The sequence below is a fragment of the Acartia tonsa genome, chromosome 5 (genome assembly GCF_053477335.1).
Source record: "Acartia tonsa isolate MP-2025a chromosome 5, ASM5347733v1, whole genome shotgun sequence".
Lineage (NCBI taxonomy): Eukaryota > Metazoa > Arthropoda > Copepoda > Calanoida > Acartiidae > Acartia > Acartia tonsa.
The window spans coordinates 51,888,043-51,913,654 of record NC_137264.1 but is presented as its reverse complement, the minus strand read 5'-3'; the positions used below and the strand labels follow the sequence as shown (position 1 = coordinate 51,913,654).

The following is a 25,612-nucleotide window of genomic DNA, read 5'->3' as shown; positions in this document are numbered from 1 at the left end:
ATGAATGTTGATGAAACTTAAAATTTTCTTAGAACGAATGAGCTATATAAATACATGCAAACACTAACGATTCTGTGTTGCGTTTGCATCTAAAAGTCAAATATTAAGTCATCTTTGGTTTTGTGTCAAACTTTTTAAAAAGATTCTTAACATAAATTTTTATACACATTGCGACAAAATTGTGGATAAATCACTAAATATGATATTTATAAAATTATCTATCTCCTTTTTAAGGGTTTTCTTTTTTACTTCTCCTCTCATACTTTCTTTATAGGCGTATTTTATGACGTCACACTTTTCGATGTCCCTTTAATAAATTAATAAGTTAATTTTACTTACCTTTATCTGATGAAGGGTCGGACGGGAGGAAAAAAGACGGCCATAACCTAAATAATATTATATAATTTTATATTTTAGGTATGTCCACTTCTTTTGGCATTACAAAAAAACGTAAAGAGAAGTAAGAATGGATTAATTTTATAATTTTTATTTAATTCCGCGGAGCACTGTTTGTAATGCAATGATGTAAATGATTTTTCACTATGGCTGAGAACCAGTTCTAATTTAGTGGATATTAATCTGATTCGAAGCCATACTGAAAAATATCTTATTGAATTACAATTAAGCATGTGACAAGTTAATCATGTTCAGAATAAAGTCTCTTTGAATCTGTACAAAAAAGATTTTTATGTTTATCTTTGAGTGACGGTCTTATACTCCACTTATACTGTAGAAGCGCTTCTTAAATGAATGACAGTTAAATTCAAGGTCCATTTTGTACAGTAAATATTCTGTACATATGGGCTTTAAAAATAGTATTAAAAGCTTTACTATCAAAAAAGTACAAAAAAGAAATTTTTAAAGCCAAATATTAATTCAACATTTGGAGGCAGTATTATAGATGTAATTTGCTTTGTACTTACGTTCATTGCGTTCATTTTCTGACTACAGGATGCAAGTCTCCCCAAAATTAGCAGAAAAATGACAATGTTAAACTTACAACAAACACGGAGCACACGATTTGTTACAAACAACGGTGCCAGATGTCCGCATTTTGTGCGTAATGTACGCTTTTTTATCTTTAGGAAAATGGACTTGTATAAGTAATGTACGCCCCCCCTCACCCCTTTCCCCTTTTCTCTTCCCCCCTTCCCCTTTTCCTTCACCTCCCTCACATATGTACACATCAAAGGCCCAATGTACATCTTTTTTGTACACTTTGATCTAAAAAAAATCTGGCAACTATGCAAACAACTCTGTTGTTCAGAGTTCTTCAGGCAGGGAAAAGACAATAGCGCCAAATTTTTTTCTATGTCAGTGTTTTTGCCCAATATCTATATATCTCCAAATTTATACGACTTTTGGGGAGAAGGGAAAAATTATTCACCGTTCATTGTCCCATCCATGATTTTTAATTTTTTTTTTACAAATCATGGTTTATCTTTCTCTTCAATATAATGTTTATATTTTCTATCTTTTTACAAATATCGGCTGCCGCACTATCATTTAGGGAATTTCAAGTTTTGTTTTGTTTTGTGGAGATGCTTGTTCCCTACCAATTGCATATAGCTTAAAAATTTTAAAGCTTTCCTTTGAAAAATCACCATTAACTCTATAAGTTAATAAGCCATGCCTCCATATGAAAAGACAGACAGGTTAGCAGAAAGATTGAGATATTGACTGACAGACAGATAGATCGTTAGAAAATCAGACAATTTTTTTTAAATTAAAAAAAAATTATAAATATTAATAGCCTTTTTTGTTTGATAAGGCCTAATATAGATAAAAAAAATCTTCCCACCAAATTTAAAACTTGTACAAAATTTATTTTAGAAAAATAAAGACTGAATCAAAAATGTGTTTTAAACGAATTATAAAAAGTATAACAATTTATTATTTGCAATTCAAAGACCAAAATTTTTTGGCTGGGTTAAGTTGTGATTTTTAGGAATGCTTAGTATGGGTCCTTGGGTGGTTTTAGCACCCCTTCGACTAATAATAAGGCAAATAGAGGCTAGAGGGTGCAGCCGTTAGCCACATAAATTATAGGATATCTTTTATAGTGATTTAAACTAGTAACAAGAAAGTATCGCATAATTTTGAAAAATATATTTTCAATAGCATCGCAAATAAAATGCTTAAATTTATCTTTAAAAATCTTTAAATTGACCTAAATATGCTTTAAATACATATATGCAGTAGGCGTTAAATGGGCTGTTCTAAATAACAGGCTATAAATATGCTTCTATTATCTATGCGTACGCAAGAACAAGTTGGCTTAAAAAACGGCGCCGCCCCAGAATCTGACGCAATTTATGCACTGTGTCAAAGTGGTGAGGGTTAAGTATACGCAATAGACTATGTATATTTTCGAATAATTGCATAAGTCCAAAAAAAGTCGTGCATTTGGTAGCGTTTTTATGGATCACAGCTAGTCTTAACTAGCTAGTTAGGAGCTAGCGCAGCTAACATATAACTAGATTTTGTCCGTACGTCATTCCGTCTATGTAATATAAGACAATTATGATATTTTGATAATTAAAAAACATTGGATGCTTAAAATTTTACTATTTAACAATTGTGTTTACGATTTTTATTTTAAAAATGCCTATTTATTATCTGAGTATTTACAAATTTAAACATTAATTGACTTAATAGTCCTTGTTTTTATCAGATGTACTTTCAAACTATGAAAGAAAATAATAATCTTTGTTAGCCTTTCATAAAATTCTTTAAAACCATGCAGCTAAACGTATTTTTTTATTTGTTGCATATATGACTATAAAAAAATATTACAATATTGTTAGTTAAGCCTATCTGCTGCCAAATAAATAAAAAGACAAGTTGATAATAGATAGATACTAAAAATTAAACTGTTTAAAGTTCGGGGATTTACTATTTCATTGAGACATCTTTTAATGACTTTAAAAGGTGTTAAGGCCTGTTTTTTAAAGAACACACATTTGTGCAATTTTTTATGGTGAAAATTTTGTAAAACTTTGCATTAGTTTAAAAACAAATTAAAGTTTGGTGGTTTAAATTTAAATGTAAATTACAACATAAAATTTGATAATTAGTCAGGGCAATAAATAAAAAAATCAATAAGTTTATTTCAAAGTTCTTCGAAGTATTTGAATGGAAGAATTATATTTCAGTTCAAAATTTTATAATTTTAAAAATCTACCACTTTAATATTTTTTCGCAGTATTTTATGAAGATATATGATTAAAACAGCGTTTATGCTATACTTTTCACTCGAACCTGATATTTGTTTACATTTATTTATCTATTTGTTTTTGTTATTTACTAGCGGCTTCGCCACTAGCCTCTAGGGGCTTTTCCCCAAAGAGGTTTGATCAACCTATTTTTTCGTATTATAGATGTAAAAAATCAATTTATCGTTTCCCTATTTTCTGTAAGGTTATAATACAATTAATTGAATTGTCCATATCCAAACTTTAAAAAACAACAAATGATACGCTATAAAGTCAATTGTAATAAGTCAGTAATAAGGCAATCATCTGAAAGGGATAGTTGCATGAAGTGCATTTTACAAGTGTAATTCCAAGCATAAGCTTTGAGAATACCATTTAACATATATATAATTTTTAGCACAATAAATAGCAATCAATTAGACACCACCAAATTAATCATCATGCTGTTTTTGTGAAAAACGGACATCAATTTAATCCAAAAAATATGATTTTCATATTTTAAAACTACCTGGCAGAAAATTTAAATTCTTTAAAATATATGTCCTATAGATGTAGTTTAAACTATTGAACAGGAAAAAAAGAGTTCACTAAATTCAAGTTTAAATGCACTTCGTGCACTTTACGCTTTTAGGTCCTGATAATAAATAAGTCTCAAAATAAATAATTTTTGCTTATTTGTAAAAAGCATGAATTTTAAAAGAGTTGAAAAGGCGGGGTTGTAACATGTAGAATGAATTTAGTCAGAAAATAGCTGCAAATTATGTGGTGCAATCCATGAATAAAGTATAACCAACAAGTGAAATAAATCTAAAATAATATTTGGGGGGCATTTGGAGAGGTCGTTAATTTTACGATGTGTTGCCCCCCAACGACAGCTGAAAAACAGGTATAGGTTTCGTGATTTTTTCCCGAATTTATTTCGTTATTGATATAAGATGGGTGCAATCCCTTAATGTGGCTATCAGACCCACTATCTTTCCCTCATCTAGATTTTAGTAGCAAAACTCTATAATTCACAATGTCCGTCCGTCTGTCCGTAATTAACGCAATGGGGAAAACGTGATTTTCTCGCTCCTATACAAGATAGACAGCTGAAATTTTTACTGAAGATTCCTATGACATATTCCCATCTAATCTATACATTGTTTAGTCCATCTGTCTGTTATTTGGGGTGCTAGATCGATTCCTAGATTTTCAAGTTTTCTTGTTTTTTTTTCAATTTCTTTTCAAGATAGAGGGCTGAAAATTTCAGGGATGAATTAATTTTAGATTCTACTTATTTTCACCAAGTTTTGATAAGATTTGATAACTATGTAGTTTTATCATTGGACTATTTAGATTGTGTTTTTGGAGAATAAACCTACTTCCTACGTATGAATAAAAACAATACTGATCGACAATAACATTAGGTGGTATGTTGAAACTACTTAGAATCAAAAGTAATAAGTTTTTTATCTTCAAAATCTCAGTTCAAAATAGACTCTATTATAAATTTAATTGTGAATGTAACCTAAACCAATTAAAAAAATATTTAATTACAATGAAAATTGCTTTTTTTTACATCTGATAAGAATAACTTTATCTTTAAAAACTTTTAAAGAGCCAGATAAAATTTATTTACAATTTTTATCACACTAATCTAACACTATATATATATGCACATGGTCAGATTTATCCAAAATTAGCGCGGCAGCAATCCGCTAAAGAAAAGTAAACTGTAATACATTAAAATGTATTGTAATACATTTAGTGAGAAAGCTCAAAGTGACATCATAAAAATACGTCTACAAAGGAGGGATCAGAGGAGAAGTGGGAAAGGACACCCCTAAAAAAGAGATGGATTTTTATGACGTCAAACTTGACTTTTTTTAGCTTTCTCCATTTAGTAAATGTTATTATTAAATGATAATGGGTTAATTTTTGTGCTTATAATATTTTTTCATTTTTTGTATAATCTTGAAGCAAATGAGAGTTTTGCTCTTTGTTTGGCGCTCCATAGCTTTTTACATGGCTCTTCTCGCAATGTAGAAGTATGTAAACTCAGTTGAAGGAGTGACGAACGGCCTCGGACATACCCTTATCATAAACAGCTGATGCTGTGAGTATTGGTGCAAAAAATGGGGACATGATTCCAGTGACGTCATATTTTTTTCCCCGAAAAAGGGAAGGGGGGAAGAAAAAAAGAGATGGGAGAAAAGGGGGTTTTCCCCATCTCTTTTGAAGAGATTTTCTTCCCCCCCTTCCCTTTTTCGGGAAAGAAAAATATGACCTCACTGGAATCATGTCCCCATTTTTTGCACCAATACTCACAGCATCTAAACAGCTGCGCTACTATTAATTAAAATTCTTAGCCTCTGCCGTTAATGAATTAAATATGCGCAGTAATTTAGTCAAATTTACAATCTACCCACGCACGCGCACACACACAAACTCACACACACACTTACACACACACTCACACACACACACAGCAGTAATATCACCTTGTCCATTTTAGTAACGAAGCTACTGTATAATTCACTTTGTCTGTCCGTCAGTCAGTCAGTCCGTAAGGCTATGGGGGAAACGTGATTTTCTCGGCTCCTATACAAGATAGACAGCTGGAATTTTTAGTGAAGATTTTACTTATTTTCGCGAAATTTTAAAAAGATTTGTCTATTAATTGGGTTGCTAGATCGATTCCTAGTTTTTTTTTTAGGTTTTCTTGATTTTCTCGTCTCCTATTCAGGATTGACGGCTGAAATCATCAGGGATATGATACATATTTCCATCAAGTTTCAATAAGATCATTGCGGTGCTAGATCGATTCCTAGATTTCTAAGTTTACGTGATTTTAAAGGCTTCGTGATTTCCCTATTTTATCAAGTTTTATGATTATTGTATGACATGGCTCTATAGTAAATTTTTTCCCGATATCCATTCATAATTTTTAAGCTTCTCTACTTATGGATGTTGTCATCCTTGTTTAGATCTGGGTGTTATTATTTTATTTTATATTCATTTACTAAGTATATTTGCGATTACTTTTATTTAATGAAATCTTCCAATTTTTAACATGTACAAAACGGCCTGCTTAATTGCTTCAAGATCCATGTCAGATCTATATAGGAAATAAATGTCTATAAACGAGCTCAAGTCTTCCAAGGAATATATGATTAAAACTCATAGTGCTCCAATAATCCATAATAAACTCTCAATGCCCAGAACGATAAGACCCATTATTTTACATTATTAAGAATAAATTCATTTTTTTCATTTCATGTTGCTATTTACCTTATATTGATGTATTTAATTTCTAATCATAAAAAAGAAAATTTAAATTTATAATATTGTAAATTTAAGAAAACTATGTTTTAAAAGAATTCGATTGTGGCGACATTTTGTGTGTTCAAATATTAAACTAAAATTGTAATCATCATCATTAACCCTTTGGTGATGGTAATGTAAAGAAAAAAATATAATTTAAAAAAATCTTTTAAAAATCATTTAAATTATTAAATATTTAATTTCTTTTAGATAGTAATGCCGGGTGAGGAAAATAGATTTATTGAGAAATAGATATGCATATAGAAAACTAGCCAATAGGGAGATAATTATATCGAGCCAACTCTAGTATTCTATAATTACATCTACTCTGATGCTTTACTATTTCCTTACAGCTTTGTGACGTCATTTTTCGGCTTCTACTAAATGTAGACGATTAATCTGACCATGAGCATCTACTCTACAACTCACTTAACCTAAATTTTCATGCAACTTGTTTTTTTTTTAAACTTCTCTACAAATTCTTGATTAATGAGATATTTTTGATTACTCCATTGCTTATTCAAAAAATTGTATTTCTAAGGGAAAGAAGATAGTTGTTTGCAATAAACAGCTTAGTTTTTATTAATTTTCAAATTGATTAATTTGATCGAAATTTCTAGATTTCTTCTTTTTTTTTGCTAACCAGCGCGTTTCACCATGAAATTATTACATGATGTCATCTTGCAGAAATATTTGCAACGTTCATAGTTTCAATTTTTGCAGGGTTTTCAATCAGGAAGGACAAGAACAATGAAGTATTTTTTTCATATTTTTTTGCTTTAAATAATTGAATGCTACCAAAGGCAAATGTTTTGAATAATGAAATGCGCGTAAATTTATTTATCTTCCGTTGTGATATCCGTTTGTCCCTGGGGTTAACAAGATTAGCTGAACTGAATTTTAGTTTCCGAAAGTGTGCGTAGCTTCCGCGTCCTATCTCAATATTTGCTACTAGCTAAAAAAGCTTCAAACTTTTAAAAACTCAAAATTTTAAAATTTTAAATTTTTGAATTTATAATGTATAAATCGCTAAAAATAGGGTCTGCAATAATTGGGTTATCTGCTGTACACTTTAGGAAACTAGGGCTCGAGTAGGAAATCCATTTTCAGCTGATCCAAGATTAGCTGATGTGCTGAAAATGGATTGCCTATTTCTTTCCTAATTTCCAAAGTTGTACAGCAGATAACCTAATTATTGCAAACGCTATTTTCAGCTACTCCGGTCAAAGGGAAATGCGATATAATATCAAAACTTTATTTAACTATATACATTTAAAATTTTAATTTTTCAAATTTTGATTTTTTGGAAGTTTGAAGCTTTTTTAGCTAGTAGAAAATTTTGAGATAGGACGGTACACTTTTAGAAACTAAAATTCAGAACATCGATTAGCTGCATTTTCGCAAGCAGTAATTTTTACGTAAAAGAGAAGGAAGTTTTAAGGAAAGGGGTCTTTTTAGGGTGGGTGGAAAGGCGTGGTAGTTTTTGTGTGTGCAGCTACTCCATAGATTATTAGTATTATTTTGCAAAGATTCTTACACTTTGCTATTTTTGTATTTGCTGGACCAGTGTAAATAGTATCATGATAGTATCATTTACAGCCCCTGCCTTTTTTTGTACTTTCTGGATCACTGTGAATTGAATAGTTTCGTGGTAGAATCACGCACACTGCCACATTTGTACTTTTTGTAACACTGTGAATAGCATGGAGGTAGAATCACGCGCAATGCCATTTTTATACTTTTTGGACCATTGTGAATAGTATTGTGGTAGAATCACGCGCCCTGCAATTTAGTACTTGCTGGACCACTGTGAAAAGCATCATGATAGTATTATTCACCCTGAAACTTTTGTACTTTCTGGGTCACTGTGAATAGCATCGTGGTAGAATCACGCGCCCTGCAATTTTGTACTTTCTGGACCACTGTGAATAGCATCATGATAGTATTATTCACCCTGAAACTTTTGTACTTTCTGGACCACTGTGAATAGCATCGTGGTAGAATCACGCGCCCTGCCATTTTTGCAAAGTTTTCTTGGGATTGCCAGGGTTGGTAGAAAAAATTAAGATTATGGATCAGGAACACTTTGTGAAGACAGTAGGATAATATTATATATTAATTTAAGCCTTCTTGCTAAAAATTGAATCTCTCCCTTCCTTTATTTTCTCGAATTTATATGAAAGCCTAGTGAACTAAATCTACATAACCTCTAAGATTAATTTGGCATTTGCCCTGAAAGTCCCTATCAAGCACTAAAAATTTTGAAAAAAAATTACTTTTTCATTTGCTTGTTTATAAAATAAAGGCGGGTGGGGTGGGTTAATAATACCCGATAGACACTTTGAAATCTCCATTCAAAGATACTGTACACACCACTAGCTAAATGAGCGCCAAGGTTATCTGGAATGGACGTACTAAGATAAACATGGTTATTACCGTCCATATCCTTATTTCTGTTTATAAACTACACAAATGGATATATTATACGTGGATATCATGACATGAGAGTTTTTGTCCTCAATCTAGATTGCTAATATAATTCTCATGTATTGGACATTCGTTCTTTCATGGTCAGAGGATGGGATGGGGTAAGCCATACGGGGGGAGACTGTATATTGGTCAGCTTGAAAAACGTTTTAACTGGGTATGCAAGAATATTACGCAATATCCAAGTATTCTATATCCATTGCTACACATTTTGGATGATTCAAAATTGAAAAGAAGATTATAGTACATTTAAATCAACTACAATTCTAAATTTTGCCATTTGAAAATCTTCCCAAGTACATTTCTATTTCACGTTAGCGTAGCAACTCTAAAAGTAATCTTGTCGGTATGTATGTACGCTACTTTTTGTTGATTCCCCAATTCTCTGCACATCCCTCTCATTTTAGCCTGACTACTATTTGGCGTAATTGTCCTTGTTGCATTGCCAACCCATTTTCCTTGTGCATTTAATATTTTTTATTGCCAAGATATTTTTAAAAACAAATTTTAATGACATTTAAATTACTTTCGACATTTTACTATCTCAAGTTCAGTTTTTTTATTTCTGGTTGTCTATCTCCTCTATAGAAGTGTGTACGTCCGTTTGACGGTCGCTTCAAGATCAGCTAGGGACTTGGCATTGGGCTGTAGGTTATACCAGTACCCAAAGTTTTATAATTATGATATTTCTAATCATTAGCTCAAAAACTTTGGGTGCTTAAATTGAATTTTGATTTGTTGATAACTAATTAATAGTGTTTCAACTTTTCAACCAATAATTAATAAAAGGGAAAATATCAATTATTATAATTGAGGATGTAGATCAATTTATCGTCCATTGTCTTATCCCTTAAGATCCCTGCTTAATTTTCAATAGTTTTACTGAATCACAGTTTACTGTAGCAAAGTTTTTGTAATATCTCTTTAGCCAGACAAATGTCTTTTTAAAAGCTAAACTTTTCTATAATTAGGGTCGGTCCGTACGTCCGTCAAAAACGGATAGCTTTTTTAGTTAATTTAGGCATGTTAGAATTGTCCTATCGATTTCAAACTTTGCATGGTGATTCCTTAAGTAGTTAGGTACGATTTAGAAAGCGTAGCAACTCTATAATCATTACCAGAATGTCCGTACGTCCATTTTAAACATGATGAATTTGTTTACTTTTTTAACAACAATTTTTTTGTGATCTAATTATCCGATTGATCTGATTTTTGGTATGTTTATTCCTGGGACAACAAAGTATAGTGTTTCAAGCAAAGCAACTATATAATCAAGTCCTAAAAATGTTAAGTATGTCCATAAACATTATCCTGTATCAAGCAGTTTTTCAACAAATTTACACTTACAATTTTGCTTTGACTCTTATACATTTATATTCTGATTATCCAGTTTTGACACTATATAAGTGTTAATGTCCGTTTGTCCTACAGTTTCAGTGCTTCGCTTTTATGGATGTTGTCATCCTTGTTTAAACATTAAAGGGAGGAAATTATTACTTTAGAATTCAGTTAAGGTAATTTCAAGATCACTTTTGTATGTAATTGATTTGGTGAACTGAAACTTAATTTCCTAATGTGTACACAGTTTCCTCGGTGTTTCCTTATCCTATCTCAATATTCAATACTAGCTAATTTATACATTATTCATTCAAAATTTTAATTTTTTAAATTTTGATTTTTTTAAGTTTGAAGCTTTTTTAGTTAGTAGTAAATATTAAGATGAGGAAACACCGAGGAAACTGTGTACACATTCGGAAATTAAATTTCAGTTCATCATTGATTTTAATGTACAGGAAAAGAAGATCATTTTGTATGTAATAATCCTCTAGACAATTTCAGGGAGGAAGGGAAAAGTAATTCATTCGAATCCGGTGGATAGGAACCGGTTCTCATCCATACGAAAAAACTATGTCTAGCATCGTATTATATCCAGCTTTCTACGAATATAAAAATGCACAATCATAAGATTAAAGCCAATTTTTTTAGCCGGTGCCTTCGGAACCTCGGGGCTAAAAAACTAGTTTTAATCTTATAATTGTACATTCTATATCCGCGGAAAGCCGTTTATAATACGATGCGAGAAATAACTATTAAAAAGGCTATAACCATTAAGTAGCCTTTAAATTATTTTGTTTAAAAGAGTAAGTTCGTTTATTTTCTTGCAATAGTATCTTAGTTGAATAAAATTAGAAATAAAATAAGCTTTGCACTTATATAGAGTACACGAGAAATACATGATAATTAATAGTTATCTCTCGCATCGTATTATAAACGGCTTTCCGCGGATATAAAATGTACAATTATAAGATTAAAACCAGTTTTTTTAGCCAAGAGATTCCAAAGGCACGGTCTAAAAAAACAGGTTTCAATCTTATGATTGTACATTTTTATATTCGTAGAAAGCTGGGTATAATACGATGCTAGACATAGTTTCTTCGTATGGATGAGAACCGGTTCCTATCCACCGAATTCGAATGAATACGAGAATAGTTATTACTTGTATCGTATTATAAACGGCTTTCCGCGGATATAGAATGTACAATTATAAGATTAAAACTAGTTTTTTTAGCCCCGTGGTGCCGAAGGCACCGGCTAAAAAAACTAGTTTTAATCTTATGATATTTATTTATTTTTGTACATTTCTATATTCGTAGAAAACTGGATATAATACGATGCTAGACATAGTTTTTTCATATGGATGAGAACCGGTTCCTATCCACCGGATTCGAATGAATACGCGAAAATAAAATTACAAACTAAATGCTTATAATTAAAGAGCTGCTTTCTTTATAGCCTAAAAAAAAATTAAACAGTTTTAAGACGATTAGGCGATTCTATCATTCACGTTTCCAATAAACATTTTTCATAATAATACAGATACCTTTATCCCCAAAACGGCATTGTACGATTGTAATAGATAAAAACACTAAACATGAATATCCAGGAATAAGGTATAATATACTTGAAGAAAAACTATAATTAAAACAAGGATGACAACAATTGATTTAAAGAATAGTTGTTAGGTAAAAACATTGTAACGTTATTTCTCGTATTCATTTAAAACCGATGGATTAGAACCGGTTTTCATCCATACGAAAAAACTATGTCTAGCATCGTATTATATCCAGTTTTCTACGAATATAAAAATGTACAATCATGTACAGATCAACACCAGATTTTTTAGCCCGTGCCTTCGGCATCTCAGGGCTAAAAAACTGGTTTTAATCTTATCATTGTACATTTTATATCTGCGGAAAGCTGTTTATAATACGATGCGAGAAATAACTATTTTATGTTTTTTATTTATATTTTTGTGTAATCACTGAGAATCTTTTAAAAAATTTTGCTATCTAGCTTTAATAACAGCTAAGAAATTAAAATTCTTCTGATAGCGTTAAACAAAGTGAACTATAGAGTAGCTGTGATATCAAAAACTAAAAAAATAACTGTTTATATTTAAGTCGTTGACTTGAGTGCATTAAGATACTCAAAAAAAAACTTCGAAGAAATGTAGAAATGATTTAGTATAATTAACAGCCGAAAGATGGCGTTAAATATTTTTCTTTGAGATTACTTGTTCCTATCCCCGTGAACATCGTACAAGAATGGAGACGGAAAAAGGAAATGTAGTCTGTAACTTTAAATATAACATAGGAGCAGGGTGGGAGGGGACATTGGGCTGTTTATTATACTAGTCCCCAAAGTTTTATAATAACAATTTCCTATTCGTTGACTTAATAAATTTGGGGGACTGTTTATTGAATCTTGATTGGTCGGTACATCAAGTGAGTGTCCAAACGATTCAACCACTAATTATAATCTACATAAGGTGTAATTTTGTGTATCTTTATTAGGGATGTATTTCAATTTACCGACCATTGTCTTATCCCTTAAGATCCCTGAATAGAAGACTATATCATTAATATATGTCATTTAAATTGAATTTATTTTGAGATACATAATCATTTTGGATCCTATGATTATATCTGATAATAAATGAAAAAACAGTAAATGTTAAATAGTAAACTAGGGTAAAAAAATCGTCTGCGGATTAGCGGCTAGACATAATCATGATAAATACGACAGATTTCTGCTGGGACTTTCAATAGCAGTTGTATGCTTTTCCAATTGGCTCAGGCGCTGCGTCTGCCGAGCCCTACAAAATTGTTTTATGTTTCATGGGTCATTTTTCTAATGAGAACAGAAATTTATTTTTTCTCATGCACTTTATAAATCTTTTAATTTTTCTCAATTGTACATCGTTATTTTTATAAAAACAAGGGTGACAACAACCATAAAAGCGAAGCTCTGAAACGGTAGTACAAACGAACATTAACACTTGTAGAGTGACAGAATATAAATGTATAAAAGTCGAAGCAAAATTGTACGTAAATTTATTTTTAAAAATGCTTAAATACAGGACATACTTACATTTTTAGTACTTACTTATAGAGATGCTTCGCTTATAAAACTATACATTGTTGTCTTGGGAATCAGATCAATTGGATCATTATATCACATAAAAATCAACATGTTTAAAAGGGTCCTAAGGCACCACGGGGCTAAAAAAACTGGTTTTAACCTTACAGTTAAACATTCTTTATCCGCTGAAAGCAGTTTATAATACGATTAAATAATAACTATACCCTACCAAGGATCATTGCAAAGTGTCACTGAAAATTGTGGTTCCATTGGATAACGACAAAAGTATACTTTTAATGATGTTAAAATGTATCTTAAGACAGTTATATCAGAAATAAGACAATGGGCGATAAATTGATGCACATCCCCAATGATAACACACAAAATTAATTCTGTAGGTTACAATTGTTGGTTAAAATGTTTGGACACTCAAAAAAAGGTATCAACCAATGAATATTAAATAAAATTCCCCGAGATTGTTGTTAAGTCAAAGAATAAGATAACGTTATTATAAGATTTTGGGGACTAGTGTAATAACGACTCAATGTCCCCATCTTTCCTGCCAGTTATATACTAATTAGAGAGTAATTTTCTTTGTTTAGTGCAAATTTTGTCATTTGTAAGCTCTACACGACATTTTACCACGAAACTTTTACATTTTTAAAGAGCCCATGGAATAAGGGATGGGTAATAAAACAACAAGGATAAAATAGTATTAAAAGCCTCACGAGTATAATGTATAAATATAGTAAATTTAAAAAAAAATACAAGATTAAGATTAACAATTGATTTTGATTTTGTTGAAAAGGAAACTGCGTATAGTGTCAAATAAAAAATGACGTCATACAATACAAATGACCAATGATAGGCCAGTGTGCAATTTACCATTAGTCAATTACAATATATACTGGCCTATCATAGGTCATTTGTATTGTATGACGTCATTTTTTATTGGACACTATACGCTGTTTCAATAAAAAAATAGAATGAATATATTTAAAATTGAACTAAATTTTCATCTGAACAGGTAATGTCAAAATATCAATAGATATTCCATTTAAATTAATTGTCGCCTTCAATATTAGAAAAATTACTTTTTTTAACAAAAAATCCGTCAATAAACAGGGAAATATATATTCATTTTTCTAAGTCGGACATAGTGACACACATAGGCGTCCAAGGGGGGGGGTAATGGGCCATTTGGCACCCCCAAACGATTTTGGGGGTGCCGTAGGCAAAATTTTGTGAACAATACCCCCCCAAAAAAAAAAATTACCCCTACCTTGGGGGTGCCGTAGGCACCCCCAACGATTTTGGGGGGGGTATTTACCCCCCCCCAAACCATTTTGGGGGGGGTAATTACCCCCCCCAAAATAAATGTTCTTTAAAAAAAAAATTTTTGGGGGGGTATTTACCCCCCAAAATTGAATGTTCTTAAAAAAAAAATTTTACTGTCCAACCAGTTAAAACAGTTCTTAACCATGATAACAAAAAATTTAATAGTTTGATCATGTTTTATTTGCTTGGGCCTTTATAAGGGCTAAAACCATCCCGGGGATCTATGATGTAATTGTAAAGCACTGAAGATTCCATAAAATAGATACCTAACTAAATTAAATATTAAAAAGGGAGGAGAAAAATAGCCTAAAACCACTCAAAGGATTGACCTATAATAGTGTGGAACCATCATGGGATCTATGTAAAGCTTTCCTAAAAAGGAGAACTCAGTATTAAAAGTAATGAAATCTGAAGCTATAGTCAAATAAACCTTACTTACTACTTTATGTTATAAGATAGTACTTATTAACTTAATAGATTAGGTAGGTGCTTTTTTTACATAATTAAATTACCCCCCCCAAAAATTTTACCCCCGGGGTAAATTAGTTTGGGGGGGGTAATTACCCCCCCCCAACAGATTTGGGGGGAGTATTTACCCCCCCCAACAGACTTTAGGGGGGGTAATTACCCCCCCCAATCAAATTTTACCCCCGGGGTAAAAATTTTGGGGGGGGTAAAAAAAAATTTCGGCGCGCTTCGCGCGCCATTTTACCCCCCCCAAACACGAATTACCCCCCCCCCTAAAATTTTTTACCCCCCCCAAAAAAAAAAGCTTGGACGCCCCTGGTGACACAAGGATAATTTCACAATGATAAAATTAATTAATTTACCTGTCCTCTTACTCGTGAAGACGCCTGAGAAAAATTGTGACAAGTTGTATAATGTAAAACAATAAAAGAATGGCTGCTTTAACAATTTTTAGAAGCGTAGTTGATTTGTATTCGTAAGTTTGTCCGTAGGTTCGTTAGAAATGTTTAAGTAGTAAATATTTTTTCTTGAAAATTAATGACTCTAAAATAATCTTTGTCCGTCAGTCAAATAAAATTTTCTCTTACTGCTGTATGTATTCAGCTTCTGAAAATTTTTATGTAGATCCTCTTAAACTATTTATATATATTTAAACCTATTTATATGTTATATGTGTATAATGTATATCCAATATAATTATCTGATTAAAATTTCTATGTAGCTAGAAACATTAAAAAATCATTTAAATATGTTTGTCTTAAATCGGTACTTCCAGCTTTTGCAACGGCCAACCCAGGTTATGAAAGTACCAAACTATGCATAAAATTATGTAAATATGTGTAAGAAATATTGTTATCATTTTGTATGCTTGTGTTGAAATACGTCTATCTATCTAAATTTAGCATCTACTCTTTAACTCAAATACAGTATTGTCCTAAATACAATTGTTTTACTTCTGTACTTCGCTACTTATGTATGTTATTTGTACCTGTTTTACCTACATTTGCATTTGTAGTGTGAGTGTCTAATGTATTTTTTGTGTGTGCAAAATGACATGTTATTATATTTAAACTAGCGGCTTCTCCCCTAGTTTGTCATTATCTAATGGGGTACAATTTGGGAATATGATTAAGTCCCTCCACAGATTATGACGTCATACGATAGAATAGCCAATGAGAAGCCAGTATACACTGTAATTGACCAATGGTAAATTTTATGCTGGCCTCTCATTGGTTATTCTATCGTATGACGTGATAATCTGTGGAGGGACTTTAATCATATTCACAATTTGGATTAGACATACAACATTCCTCCTTCTTGATATTTAAATTATCTATAATATAAAGTATTATGCTTTTTTTGTCTGTAGCAAAGGATCTCGCTAACCACACTGAACTGATGTGGTTCTCCTTGATAGTGAAGCTTTTTAGAGGTCCAGGAAAGGTTTTTAACTATTATAGGAGATGGTATCTAGTCGCTCCCAAAAATCTCCCTCCACCCAAAAAAAATATTTAAAATTTTCTTTTTAAAACTTGAATTGAAAATAAGGGGGAGTGACTCCCACGTTAAAGGCCCCTAGAAGCTTCTAGAGGCGTAGCTGTGAGTAACTAATATAAAACAATAAATGACAAATTTGTGGGGTTTGCAGTATTTCCTAACGTGATCACGGCTGCGGCTGCGGTTTGATGGTAGCTTATGCTTGAATTTACTTGAACATGCAGAATGAAAAAAAACTCTCTATTCAAGCTTCTTTTTCTAAAAAAAATCATATTAAACATTTCATAAAGAAGTGCATTAAGCAATCAGTAAGATTCTAATGTTCATTTCATATTTGTTACAATAATAAAAATAGGAAAAATAAGTACACACAAACATTTAATGATTTTAATCCATTTAAATATTAATTTTACATCAACCTGTTGCAGAATATCTACTAAAATTCGCACTTTCAAATTGTAAATTTTGCCGCCTAAATTCTTCTTTTGCTAAATCTAGCAATGTCACGACTTAAGGATTTCTTTGAGCCAAAATTGTTTACATTTTTTCAAAGTAGATATTTGAGTGGCTTAACTTCTTACCAAAAGATAAGTATTTAATACTTTAAGCCATCATTTTTTTCAAAAGAAAAATAGCTTTAAAAAAGTGCATAGCCTTTATTTTAAATAGCGTAGCAACACTTCAACATAAGAATTAGCATCCTTGGTCTTACAAAAAATAATAATAACTCTGTTTTTATTTTTCCTCATATTGTTACTAAATTTCTTTATATTAATCTTATAATCCTTATTCTAAAGTAACCGGAAGCTTGCTTGTCTGTACCGAAGGATCCCACTAACCGCTGAACCTATCGGGTTCTTCTTAACAGGGTAGCTTCCCTTATGTCCCAGGAAGGTTTATAACTATTTTACCCTAGGGTACCACCACCATCCCAAGAGAAATCATGCCTAGAAAAAATTCCCCCCTCCAAAAAAAAATTCAAATTTAAAACAATCTGTTTTGGGATTCAACTTCCCCCTCCTTAAGTGCCCCCTGGAGGATTCTAGGGGCGTAGCCGCTAGAGCATTTTTGATAGAATCTTATCCAAAAAGTTTCCCACTTTTCTGCTTGCCCTTGAAGCGCTTATTATTCCTTCTTTTTATAGTAGCGGAGCTACTCTTTAATTCAACTTGTCTGTCTGTCAATCCATCAGTTAATCGTAGTCTATTCATTTTCTATTTTCTATAGTTTTTCTAAAGAAAATTTTTTTCTCGTTAATAAACTGACTCAGAAAAGGCATGACAGTACAGACAGTACAAACATTGACAAGAAGATCAGTCATTCAATAGTTGATAGGTGATGTGTTGAATTTCAATTTCCAAATGTGTACGCAGTTTCCACGGTGTTTCTTCATCCTATCTCAATATTTACTACTAGCTAAAAAAGCTTCAAACTTTCAAAAAAAATTTAAATTTAAAAAATTAAGATTTTGAATGTATAAATTATAATAAGTCATCTTATTTTTTTTCTTCCAATTAATAATGATGTAGCTGAAAATAGCATTTGCAATAGTTGGGTTATCTGCTGTACAACTTCGGAAATTAGGGAAGAAATAGGCAATCCAATTTCAGTTGATCTGATGGGTTGTTGCAACGCTTTTTATTTAAATTGCCCAGGTATACAGGGATTTGACAATGGACAATAAATTGGTAGATAGTAAATTTTGGAAGAAAAAAATCTTTTCCTGAAATTATTTTAAAAGAGAAATTGGGAATAGTCTCTCTCGTGGCAACGCTCCTTAAGGGGTGATTCTTCGTTTTTTTCAAAGTAGCTTTTCTCCTATTTCTATCAAAGGTAAGTTTTAGAATACGACGAATCGCCCCTTAAGGGGTGTTGCTACGAAAGGGACTATTCGATTGACCGCAAGCCACACCGTTTATGTGTTTAAGCTTTTTTTGACCCAATATTTTTCTCATTTAAAATAGATTATTGTTCTTACTTGGCTACTAAAACATAATTGCTCTTGTTTATATAAAAAAAAAACATATTATGATTGCTAGCAAGAAAAACTTTTTACTAGTCTTTTTAATCAATTAATGTTAGATTAATCTGCATATAATGACCTGAAAATGGCCCATTAACGCCTGGAGGCATGAAAAACTATTATAGGCTTTGTGGGCCCTTTGCGTCAGATTTTCAAAAAAATCTCTCAAAACTGCGCTTGACAACATAAACCCCCCATAATTTTGTTTTCAAAATTCTAAAAATGTTGAGGGGGGAAAGGACTCACATAAAATTAATGGAAAGTTAATTTAATTTAATTACTTAAAAGTACCATGTTTTATTTATGCCTGCCTCCTGCGGGGAGCCTTAACTCTGTGGGGCTATTCCAAAACCAAATTTAACTTAACCCAAACTAAGTCCCTTTAATTTCATATGATAATTACCATAGCTTAAGATATATCCCCCTCAAATCTTACTGTTATTATGCTATGTTCATAATGCTAGAAGGGAGTGGGGGTTAGTGTGCTCCAGGAGTGCTTAAAAGGTTGCTTGCAAGAAGATTATCTTATTCAATTTCTATATAGTTAACTTTTGAAAAAAAAACATGTAAGCTTGGGTTTTATATATATACAGTTGTCTGGAGATACGAAAATAATGATTTGAATTTTTTTCAGGGTGGTATGTGCGGGTTTTCTCGTGTGCTGTTGAAGAGATGCCTGAGACTGTCGAATATTCTCATTTTCCTGGGCGGCCTTACCCTCCTCGGTGTTGGCATATGGACAATACAGGTTAGTTCTACTGAGACTGGCGAATATTCTCATTTTCCTGGGCAGCCTCACCCTTCGGTGTGGGCATATGGACAATACAGGTTAGTACTATTGAGACTGGCGAATATTCTCATCTTCCTGGGCAGCCTCACCTTCCTCGGTGTGGGCATATGGACTATACAGGTTAGTACAACTGAGACTGGCGAATATTCCCATCTTCCTGGCCGGCCTCACCCTCCTGGGCGTGGGAATATTGACTATATATGCTTGTACTACTGAGACTGGCGAATATTCTCATCTCCCCGGGAGGCCTCACCCTCATAGGCGTGGGCATATGGACAATACAGGTTAGTACTACTGAGACTGGAGAATATTCTCATCTTTTTGGGAGGCCTCACCCTCCTGGGTGTGGGAATATTGACTATATATGCTGGTACTACTGAGACTGGCGAATATTCTCATCTCCCCGGGAGGCCTCTCCCTCATAGGTGTGGGCATATGGACTATACAGGCTAGTACTACTGAGACTGGCGAATATTCTCCTTTTCCTGAGAAGCCTCACCTACCCGGGTGTAGGAATATGGACTTTACATGTCTGTAGCGCAGCTACTCTATATAATTGTAATTATAATCAAAATACATAGTACATCAAAATTCTTGCTGGGAAATATGTTTTTCTCTTTTTGAGATAGACGGGTGATTTTTTGCACATATCCTTATAATAAAGTTAAATTATGTTTGTCTGTAAATAAGGATTTAGCTAACCACTGAACCGATTAGGTTCTCATTAACAGGGCAGCTTCTCATAGGTCCCGGGAAGTTTTATAACTATTTTGTGTAAGGGTATCACCACCTCAAAGAGAATTCGCCCCTAGAATTTTTTTTTTAAAAACCTTAAATATAAAAAATGTTTTATTATTTAACTCACCCCTCTTGGGGCGTAACCGCTAGTACTGTATAAATCTCTTAATTCTGTCTATCGCCATTATCCTAGAAATACATCAAATTTGGATAGAAGATTATTAAAGATAGACTTTTGAAAATTTGTGTGATATACCTATAACATTATTAACCACTCAGCATATTCTATTAATTTTATTACTTTATCCTTTAATCTGCCTAGCTGTTATTCTTATTTTATATTTATCAACTTCGCCTCATGGATGTTGTCATCATTGTTTTATTTCAGGACAAATCATTTTCCACCGAGCTAATCCGTAACAGCCTCTACTTGAACACTGCCCGCGTGATGACAGCTGTAGGCTGCTTGACCGCCCTACTAGCTGTATTTGGCTTCTATTCTGCTCAAAAGGTAGGATTATTTTATACAGCGTTTAAATTTTCTATCGAAATTGGTAGTTTCATACAAGAACTATTAACTTTAATAGCTATTTCTCGCATCGTATTATAAACAGCTTTCCGCGGAAATAGAATGTACAATTATCAGATTAAAACCAGTTTTTTAAAGCCCCGAGGTGCCGTAGGCACGGGCTAAAAAACTGGTTTTAATCTTATGATTGTACATTTTTATATTCGTAGAAAGCTGGATATAATACGATGCTAGACATAGTTTTTTCGTATGGATGAGAACCGGTTCCTATCCACCGGATTCGAATGAATACGAGAAAACTAATTCTAAGACTTGAATTGCTAGGGATCCAGCAAAATTTGCTTCGTTCACTGCACTACGAGATAATATGATAATATTATAATACAAAGTAGAACGATGTCTGTCTGTCTGTTTGTTTGTATGTCTGTTTGTAGCGAAAGATCTCGCTAACCACTGATCTGATCGGGTTCTCCTTTACAGGGTAGCTTCTCATAGGTCCCGAGGGGGTTTATAACTATTTTCTTGGGGGGTGGGACACCCCCAACCCCCCAAAAAATGAAAAATAACCCGCCTAAAAAAAAGATTTCTTTTTAAAACTAAAATTAAAATAGTGGTTTCAACTACCCCCCCCCCCCCCCAAGATTTATAATTGTTAAATGTGATCTAGCAGTGAGTGAGATCTTAACGGATACCCTACTACCTTATGAAATAGGATTAAACCTTTATGGTAGCCTTTAACAATTAGATTTATCAGTTGATTTATGTTTTGCTCATAAACCATCAAAATGTTGAAAAGTAAAAATTTAATAAAAACCTAGATAAAAACATTAACCATGCTTAAATGAAAAAGGACAAATATTCTACTAAGTAACGCTATAATAATAATGATAAAATAAAGTAATATACAGCAAATAAAATATTAAATTTAAAAGAAAATAAGAGAAATTTTGGGGGTATAAGTAATAAAAATCATTATAGATGACTTTAATCAGTGCACATTGTAAAAAACAGATATTCCAGTATGGCTTCGAAACCGTTTTATTCCGACAGCCATCCTTAAAAATGATTTATAATGTCGTAATACAGACAATTTTCCACGAAAACTAAAATAAAAGTCACAAGATTAAACCAGTCTTGTCAGTTAACAAAGCGGGATTTAAACTTATATTTTTTTCCTTTTAATATCTGCGAAAAGCTGTCTATAATACAATGCGATAAATAACTATTCCTTACTTGTAGAGAATCTACGCTCCTAAGAATAAACAGATTGGATTACAACAAAAACAACTGTGAACAAAAACTAAATCAACTTTTAATGATTTCCCATTAAAGATTTGGCATAAAAACACAATTTTCGTACATAAATTACAGCGGGAACAATTTTGTCTACAACAAGCGCAACAAACACAACCCAATATAAAAAGAACAAGAGATTATTATACAGCGGAAACTTTATAGGACAATACAATAATATAGCATAGCTATGTCACAAAAAATATGAATCTCGATTAACAATATAAACAATATGGATTAACAAAATAACCTTTCCTGAAGATTAAAATTATTAGTTGAAACGTCTTGACACTGCTGTTTTAACCAATTAATATAGGAGGTATAATATTTAAAAGAAAATTTCTTTTAGATAATTAAACATTAAAACGGGTAAAATATAGTATAGAATATTTGTGGAGGGGGGCAAAGTGTCTCAAAATCAGCCATGTCACGTCATAAAAATGAGGAATTATCAATCTCTTTTTTAGGGGTTTTCTTTCCCATTTCTCCTTACATCTTCCGTATTTTTATGACGTCACATGGCTGATTTTTGAGTACTTTTTCCCCCTCCTATATCTGTACTTGAATTTAAAAGGCATTGCCTTTAGACGTACAAATTTAATGGAAAACAAAAATACATTGTAATGTCCATTGTCCAATCCTATGCTCCTAAGCCTTGTTAAAAAAGCTTCATATTCTAAATGGTTTCTACCTAGTCTAGACATGCTTTTTACTTAGCGTAAAAGTGAACGTAGTTTGCGCCAATTCCTTCAAAATTGCGCCAAATAAAACATAGATTATTGTAAATCTGACTTTATTGAATGTATAGGATAATTGCAGTTAAATAATCTGCATTTGAAAATTCTGTTGATTAATGAAGTATTTTAGTTGAAAATTTTTCAATACATTAGCAAAAACGTAATTACTGACTTATTAGCAGACAGAATATATGTCTTTAAATAGACAAACTCGAATACCGACAAACATGGTTTTGGGCTATCTAATTTTTAGAATTTGTTGTAAGTCTTTTTTTCTGCCAATCCCTTCCCCTTTGAATATATTTGAAGCCAAAAGATTAGCGAGAAAAAAATGGAAGGAATTTTAAATTATTGAAACGTCAAAAACTCGTCACACTTTGAAACAAATTGTACAAATATTTAGATTACATTTGGCAAATATGCTTTGCACCTTAATTTTATGTAAAACCTAAATGTTAATCAAAGCCGCTATCTAATTATGAATATTATATAATTTGGCGATAATTTGATAATAAACGTTGGGAGATATTTCATCTCAAGAAAAACTTATGTTTTCAAGTTTCCCACCATTCAAAAATAGAAGTTGATTTATATTTACTTACAGCACCCCAGCCCTTGGCCCTTGCAGGAAGTCATTGTCTTGCAGTAGCCTTACCAACCTAGCCTAACCTAACCTATCTAATATCATTTTTGGATCGAATTCTATGTTCTTTTATTAATCTTGTAATAGTAGACAATTTTTAGCCTGTAATGGTCTCGTGTTTAACTATTTCTAAGCAGCTACTATACAACTTAAAATACGCCTTTAAGATTGACCTTGAACAACTGTTTTTTTTAATAAATGTTTTCTTTAATATTTTTTAAAAACTTTCCTTTTGAGCAAAGTGCGCAGGATTTTGCCAGGGGAATGCGTGAAATAAACACTACCTTGGGGTGTGTGAGATATAGGGTTAGTAATACTGACAACCAGAGGTTCTTATATTATGGTTATTAGGGTGAGGGGGGGGGGTATACCTCCCAAATTTTAAGAAGATAGGATCACTTTATCAACTGTACATACACCCATGTGGTTGCTTAAGGTGGTTGTAGAGAATTGTAAGTATAAATATCCAACACTGTTAATATTGCTATGGGCTTGAATACACCCCTCGCCCACTTGTTCACTTTTTATTGATATGCGAACTGAGGATTTATTTATCCTTGTTATATTGCAATGATCTTTATAATTACTCTTGCTTAAGCGCCAGACTATTATAACTGGCCAAACAAAAGTTTTTAAATATGAGGGAGTTTAGAATTGAATTTATTCTTGCAAGAGAATCATTGTAAAAAATCAAATTAGCTGCTGTTAAACTAAACTGCCAGCAGCTACAAGCCGCCAAATATAGCTGTTGATTGTTTAATAGTGCAGTTTCAGCTGCTGATTGTGCAAAATTCGCAATAAACTGATAGCAACTGCAAGCGGTCAGCATTGATAATTCTCATGTAAAAGTAACAGGAGCTGTGTCTGTCTGTTTGCTAATCGCTTAACCGATATGGTTCTCCTTTACAGCGTAGCTTTTCATAGGTCCTAGGAAGGTTTATAACTATTTTGGGAGAGGGTTATCCCACCCTCCCAATTGAAATCATCCCTAGAAAAAATGTCCCCACTTCTATTTTAAAACTTTCATTTTCAGAACTATAAACAGTGGGTGGTTAACTTTCCTCCCTAACTCAATTGCCCCTAGAGGCTTCTCGCTGGTGAACAAATAAATCTAAAATAGAACTTTGGTTTACTTACTTTGATAGTTATATCACCCTTGATAAATGAGCTGAATTTGAATTTCCGAATGTGTACACAGTTTCCTCAGTTTTTCCTCCTCCTATCTCAATATTTACAACTAGCTAAAAAACTTAAAAATTTGAATCTTTAAACGATTTATACATTATACATTCAAAACTTTAATATACAAATTTAGATTTTTTTTGAAGTTTGAAACTTTTTTAGCTTATAGTAAATATTGAGATAGGATGAGGAAACACCGAGGAAGCTGTGTACACTTTCGGAAATTCAAATTCAGCTCATCCCTTGATATTATCATATCAACAATCTTGGACACAACCCAAAATATAATTTAGTTCGGAACACAGACAGTTTTAAACAAAAGTAGCACAGCAACAATAAACAGGACACCATGGAAACTGTCCCAATTTTGTATAACTTTTGCGGAACATGTTCCAGTTACGTCATATTTTTCTTTCCCGAAAAAGGGAAGGGCGAAAGAAAAAAAAGGGAAGGGGGGAAGAAAAAAGATATGGGAGAAAAGGGGGTTTTCCCCATCTCTTTTGAAGAGATTTTCTTCCCCCCTTCTCTTTTTCGGGAAAGAAAAATATGACGTAACTGGAACATGTTCCCCAAAAGTTATACAAAATTGGGACAGTTTCCATGGTGTCATAAACAGGCTTAACTATTTAAGATAAAAATAATAGTAGTCTATTAAGGAGTTGTTAAAATAAAATTTATTAACTTAATTTGAAATCTAACTGCATGATTATTATTTAGTTTATAGTCAGTATTTTTTTTTTGGTGGGGGGCGGTGTTGGATTAGCCTTATAAGACTCACTACATTTAAACTCTAAACACTTTGAGTAGAAAGCATTTTGCAATATTTATAATGACTGTATAAGAATACAGGCGAACAGACACTTAGAGATGTAGAGAAGCTTCGCTACTAATAAAAAGATTCGCCCTAAGAGAAGATAGCCTGATATCTAGTTGCCGAATGTGTA

At 32.4% G+C, this 25,612-nt stretch overlaps 1 protein-coding gene across 1 annotated transcript in view; it reads left to right on the top strand.

Moving 5' to 3' along the window:
• The window catches only part of LOC145319798 (CD151 antigen-like), a 95,370-nt gene that overhangs the window by 20,442 nt on the left and 49,316 nt on the right, over positions 1-25,612 (top strand). Inside the window, exons 2-3 of the mRNA XM_080162155.1 lie at positions 19,391-19,504; positions 20,673-20,795. Of these exons, the coding sequence (XP_080018281.1) occupies positions 19,391-19,504; positions 20,673-20,795 (237 nt within the window). The remainder of the gene's footprint in view (positions 1-19,390; positions 19,505-20,672; positions 20,796-25,612) is intronic.